Source organism: Dipodomys ordii, unplaced genomic scaffold (assembly GCF_000151885.1).
Source record: "Dipodomys ordii isolate 6190 unplaced genomic scaffold, Dord_2.0 Scaffold12, whole genome shotgun sequence".
NCBI lineage: Eukaryota > Metazoa > Chordata > Mammalia > Rodentia > Heteromyidae > Dipodomys > Dipodomys ordii.
This window is the reverse complement of record NW_012267228.1, coordinates 162,749-168,894: the sequence shown is the minus strand read 5'-3', so window position 1 is coordinate 168,894 and position 6,146 is coordinate 162,749. Positions and strand designations below refer to the sequence as shown.

Genomic DNA, 6,146 nt, shown 5'->3' with positions numbered 1-6,146 from the left:
GCCCGAGCCTCCCCAGCCGAGGGCCGCAGACCGGCCAGGGCGCCACACCGCTGCTCCACGCTCCCCTCGGCCTGAGGGGCCTCGAGCCCCCCGCTCGCCTTCTGTGGAGCGGAGCTCCTCACTGGACCTAGCCTTGGCGCCGGCCGCGGGCGCGTCCCTTCACCCCGCAGGAGGGGCCTCGACGCAGCCCCAGTAGACACAGGCCTGCCCCCCAGCGCTCTGCCCGCTCCCGACACACATCTGACCCCCAACTTAGAGAGAGAAGACATGAGATCTAAAAAAGCAGACAACACAGAACTTACCCCAAAACTTGCTGCATTATTGCTCTGTTCTTGACAATGGGCAAAAAAATTAAGTAGACCTGATATGGTTGATGAAAATACGTAAGTAAACTTTATATAATATAAATATATAAATATATAAATATATAAATATCTATACTGTATAGGTAGTGTTTGTGTGTGAGAGACGTGCATTCAGTCCCCGTTAGCCACATAGACCTCCACCTCTCCCAGGAAGACAGACGTAGACCAGGTTGAGAATGGAGACCACACTCCTCTGCTAGAACAAATTCAGGTCGTCCATATCTCCATAGAAGCAGCGCCCCTCCAGGGCCAGCTGAACCCCGCACGACCAACCATTACCGTGCCAAGGAACGTAGCGCCCCCTGCAGGTCTAAAGACGCCCACAGCGCTTCGTGTGAATCCTTACTTACTGACAGTGCGATGCTAGGTGACCGGTGTTGTAACTGCAGGTGAGCAGCTGGGTCGGTCACCTCTGCCATCGCCACTTGGGACATTGGTCCCACAGATCCTTAGACACAACTGTGAATTCCATGTTCCACATTCCTCTTCTATGCACATGGAGAACCAAGCCCCAGCCCTCTGAGGGCTCTCATCCTCAACCCCATAACCCTGTCATCCCGTCCCAGCCACACAGGCAGGAGCCGAGTGTCCCGCGGGGGCTCTGCCCCTGCAGGGTGGTGTGCACGCTGGCCAGCCCAGGCTGTGTGTCCCCCGTGTTGTGCGCTGAGTGGCAGCCGTGTGCTCGCGACCCCGTCATCACCGCGGCCACCCTGGCGACCCTGGCCAGGCAGAGCCTCCGCCACCCCTCACGGCCCCCGAGCTGCCGGGCCCCATGCCCCTGCGTGTCTTGTCGCTTCTGTGTGTGACGCCATGCGCTCCCCGGGGCTGCCCGCTGCCCGCGTCCGCTCCAGTCACCCATGGCCGTACTTTGCAGTTTCAGCCTTTCCAGCCACTGCAGCCTCCCGTGCCGTGCTCCTAAGCCTGGGACCCGAGGACTACCCACGGCCCTGCCCAGGCGGGGGCCGCTCCTTCAGAAAGGCCGCCGCCGCCGCCGCCTGACCCCGAAGCCCGCTCTGGCCTTGTCCCCCGGCCGGGGTCGCCAGCTTCCCTCCTTCCCCTCATGCCATGGAGGTCACGAACCAGCAGATCTGCAAGCTCAGCACTTTGTTAGCACAGAGCGCACGCCCAGCGGCCGGAGGCGGCGTCCCACCCACCCCCGCTCCAGTCCTCTCTGGCACCCGCGCAGAGAGCGGGCGGCGGCGTGGGTGCACGCAGTCCGCCCGGTGTGTCCCTCGCAGACGGGAGGCCTTGTGCATGCCGTCAGCACCAGCCGCAAGCCTGTGCTCTGTATTGTACATTTGCAAAAATACCAGTGTTACTGTTGACAAATAGTTGAAGTAAAGTGATAACATATTAAGTATGTCGGCTTCTCTTCACCTTCTCTGTACAAGGGTCGGGTCAACCTGTGAGCAGTGGTTGTTCCAGCAAACACAGCTGTCGGCCTCAGGGTTGCTCTTTCTGAAATGGCAGCATCGCTCCCAATGCACGCATGCCAGGGTCAGGCCGGGACCCGTGCGTCCCGGGTCAGGATCCCGCCAGCCCTGCCGCCACCCGGAGCTCCGCCCCAGCTGGGCTGCATCGCAGGTGGTGGGCAGGGGCCAGGAACAGGCTCCGAGAAGCCCCGCAGGGTGGGGAGGCTGGGACAGTAGGCCCTCCCTTGGCAAGCGGAGCAGTGTCCCGCAGGGCTGCTGCTGGTTGAGGGTGTGGAGCTTGGCAAGCATGGCTGCTGGTGCCTGAGGTCACCCAGAGGGAGAGCCGGTGATGGCCGGCGCCCTCGGGAGGGCAGCTGCCAACATCATAGGTCTTTCCTGGAACAATAGGGAAATCATAGATTTGTATTTTTCATTTCCACATGAGTTGCCTCAGTGCTCCAGCCATGGCTCGAGACCCTTTCCAGCACAAGGTGGCAGGAAGGCATCCTCGTGACAGCTGGCCCCTCGCCAGTGTGAAGCACCATCACCCTTCCGCCCGAAGGCCCCAGGACAACAACAAATTCCACCACAGTGGTGGAGATGAAGACAGCTGGGCACGTGGGGGTGAAGGAAGGTGCAGGCGGGCGGGAAGTGGGGGACTGAAGGGGAGAAGGAAGCCAGAGGGGAGGAAGGAGAGTGAGGAATGAAGAGGGGCAGAGGGAATGAAGAGTAGACGGAGAAAAGGGATGGCAGAAGGACAGTAGGGGAAAGGGGGTGATCCCCGGCACGCAGCCTCTGCGAGGGGGTGCTCACACGTCTCAGGAGACTGCTCAGCCCTGCAGGCTCCGCGCCCCTCCCATCTGGAGGCTCTGGAACACCAAGTTCAAGTCCACAGCCTGCTTCCTGCTCCTCCCAGCCACAGGAGCAGCTCACCTGAGCTCACACCACATCCGCTGCAGCCCCTCTGGCTCACATGGAAAGAGGGAAAGCCCAGACATTGCTGGGCTCCCGGGCCTGCACTGGTGCCCTGAAGGAAGCTATGTGGTAGCAGGAGATAGCTGCTCTCCAAGCTCTGCAGCCCTGGACCTCAGCTGTCCACACCCACATTGTCCAGGACACAGCTGTGGCTACTCTCCCTCCAAGGCTTCAGCTCCAGCTCTGGGTATGCTCGGGGCTGGCGGCCCTGTTACCAGCTTACCTTCCACCATGAGCAGCTCAGCCCACTCTACCCAGGCAAAAGTCCCGAGTTACGCAGTAGACCATGGTCTACTGTGCTGCCGCCATGCCGTACCCAGAGTGAGAGCCTACAAAGGTGGTCATGGGTGGCCAGATGCTCCCACCGGGGTGTCACATTTCCAGCCTCTTGAAGCCACAGCCAGAGCGGCTGACCGCATATGAAAGGGGTGGGACTTCCCAGGGAGAAGACCCCAGAGCCTCCAGGCTCCTCACCCCTGGGCGGCGGCTGCAGGCCGGCTGGGCTTGTCAAGGAGGAAGGGAAGGTAGTTCTCTGGAGGGGCTGCGTCCACTTTGGCCTCTCCTGACTGATAACCAGGACCATCTGAGTCACTCCCTCTCCCTCAGCCCAGAACTCAAGTGAATCTGGTTACGTCCCATTCAGCCTTGGGCCAGCTTCGGTGCCATTTCCTGATGAAAATTCTCTCCTGGACCTCAGCCACACCTTCACTTCATGGACCACTGAGTGTGAGCCAGACTGCTCAGGTCTCCCCTCACTAACCACAGGCGAGGCTCCACATCCAAACACCAGGGCAGTACTGTGATTAAGGCTGTGGAGAGGCCCCTGGAAACAGCTCGCATGGCCTAGCGCTTCTCACTGTCGGGGAGAAGCCCAGTTGCTCGTCTGCTGCAGGTCTGAGCACAACAGGGCGTGTGGTCCTGTGTGCCAGCGGCTGCTGACTCCCCAGCACAGCTCGTAGGCAGGATGAGTGCAGAGCCAGTGCATCCAGGAGCCAGCCTGGGGTCCAGCACAGTTGTACTGGACATTTGCCACTCCCAACTGTACTGGCTCTGTGTCAAGGAGGTTTGGCCCAAGCAAGACGCTGGCAGAAAGTGCCAATGGGCAAAGGCTAGAGTTGTGGCTGCTTTGGACAGGCCCGGGCAGAGTGGCTGCATTTGCTGGTGGCAACCCCAATACCAACTGCTGTCCAGGTGCCTACTGGGAATGGTACCCTAGGCCTGCCCAGGGGCTCCAGCACACCTGGACTCCCCCAAGGACACTACCACACGGTGCCACTCTCTCAGAGGAAGTTACTCAGCTAATGTCGTTAGCTGTGTTAATAAGAAACAGGAAGCAAAGAAGAAGCATGACATGCATTCAGACAGCATGCTGTACTTCATAAACATGTCAATACTCTGTGTCAGGTAGAGATTCCCCTCTGAGAGCCACCCATGGGCCCTAACAAGACCCCTGGGGGCTTGAGTGCACCTAGGCTGGGGACCTGGGAGGACACTGCTCTAAAGGAGAGCCAGACGCTATTTATTCTCTTTCTTATTTATTTTATTTGCTGTGTAGTCTTAGCTGGCCTCAAACCCACAATTCTCCAGCCTCAGCCTCCTGAGAGCTGGAATAATGGAATAATGGAGTACACCTCCACACACGCTGCCAAAGACTTTTCTCAGAGACTCCAAGTCTGGAGGTCACATTAACTACCTTTAAAGGATCTGAGGAGTCATGTACAATATCACCTATATTTTATTTTATACTTCTCTGGAAATGGAACTCTAAACAGAGGTTTTACTTTTTTAAAAAACAACAACAAAGAAAGAAAAAGGAAAACAAAAGCAAGCAGAGGCCAAGCGGAATGCTGGGAGCCGGGTCTGTGGGCACGGGGGGGGGCCGCGCTCACAGGGGCGCTGCAGTGGGGTCCGTGGGGTGCAGGGCAGCGCCAGGGCGCTGCCTCCTCTTGTTTCACCCCAGCGTGGTGCGTGCCAGAATAAACACCCCAGAGCACAGGCTGCGCCTCCAGCCAGACCTGCCCGCACTGCACACACGCAGCCCTCCCACCAGCCTGACTCCCACTCCCACCTCTGTGGGCCAGGCTCCTGGCCCAGGGTTCTACCTCAGCTCAGCTAGAGCTGCAGTGCCACCGTGCAAGCGAGCGAGCGAGCCTCCTTCTCGGCTGACCAGAGGCCACTGCAGGGCCAGGCCCATCCCGTAGGGGAGACCAGGCCGCTGGCCCCGTTGGTGTAAGGGAAATGGCCACTGCGCACATGGAGGTGACCAGGCCTCATCAGGGTGGCCCAGAGGCCAGTTCTGAGAGGCCACTCAGCTCTACTTTGCTTCTCAGTAGCCAGTCCAGAAAGAAGCAGAGAGCCAGAAGGCCAGTGCCCAGCAGGTCCCCCAGTCCCGTGAGGTAGGGGATGCAGTGGTTGTCAGGGTCCAGGGCCTGGTGCCAGGCCAGCCGAACCATCACCTCTGCCAGGTACAGCAGGATGGTCACCTGTCAGAACAGCAAGCACACATCAAAACCAAGTTAGAGTCTGCAAACAGCCAAGAAACACCAGCTGGTTTTCACAGGCAGGAGCCAAGACAGATGTCAAGCCCAGCCTAGGGCCAGAACTAAGTGAGGCAGACCCCTGCTCTCTCAGCCATGAGCAACACAGAACAGTCAAGACCCAGAACTGACTCACTGCTCAGGCCTGCTGAACTGTGCCCAGGCAGGCTCTGGCTCAACCTCCTTCACCCTAGAGATGATCTCAGGCTGGTAAGTGTGCAGCACAGAGTGCATTGAGTAGTGTGATGTATGCAGTGAGTAGTGACATGTACAGTGTGTGGTATACAGTGATCACATGCAGTGTGGATATTATAAAGTATGCAGTGTGAAAGATAGGTGGGTGATGTATGAGGTGATCACATGCAGTGTGCAGCTCCCAGTGTGCAATGTGAATGTATGTAGAGTTCATGTGCCGTGCACAGCTCTCAGTGTGAGGGGTACAATGAGGGGTGTCGTGTGAGGTGTGCAGTATGAAGGATGTAGTGTGAGGGGCGCAGTGTGAGGGGTGCAGTGTGAGGGGCGCAGTGTGAGGGGTGCAGTGTGAGGGGCGCAGTGTGAGGGGCGCAGTGTGAGGTGCAGTGTGAGGGGCGCAGTGTGAGGTGCAGTGTGAGGGGTGCAGTGTGATGCGCAGTGTGAGGGGTGCAGTGTGAGGGGTGCAGTGTGATGCGCAGTGTGAGGGGTGCAGTGTGAGGTGCAGTGTGAGGGGTGCAGTGTGATGCGCAGTGTGAGGGGTGCAGTGTGAGGGGCGCAGTGTGAGGGGCGCAGTGTGAGGGGTGCAGTGTGAGGGGCGCAGTGTGAGGGGTGCAGTGTGAGGGGCGCAGTGTGAGGGGTGCAGTGAGGTGCAGTGTGAGGGGTGC

The 6,146-nt window shown here is 58.9% G+C and overlaps 2 protein-coding genes across 2 annotated transcripts in view; one reads left to right on the top strand and one right to left on the bottom strand.

The window, feature by feature from the left end:
* Iqsec1 (IQ motif and Sec7 domain 1) overlaps positions 1-1,725 on the top strand; it is a 78,143-nt gene extending 76,418 nt beyond the window's left edge. Inside the window, exon 14 of the mRNA XM_013010491.1 lies at positions 1,240-1,725. Coding sequence (XP_012865945.1) covers positions 1,240-1,284 — 45 coding nt within the window. The 3' untranslated portion in view covers positions 1,285-1,725. The remainder of the gene's footprint in view (positions 1-1,239) is intronic.
* Positions 1,726-5,025: 3,300 nt separating this feature from the next.
* Slc41a3 (solute carrier family 41, member 3) overlaps positions 5,026-6,146 on the bottom strand; it is a 33,058-nt gene continuing 31,937 nt past the window's right edge. The window contains exon 11 of the mRNA XM_013010321.1: positions 5,026-5,235. Coding sequence (XP_012865775.1) covers positions 5,026-5,235 — 210 coding nt within the window. The remainder of the gene's footprint in view (positions 5,236-6,146) is intronic.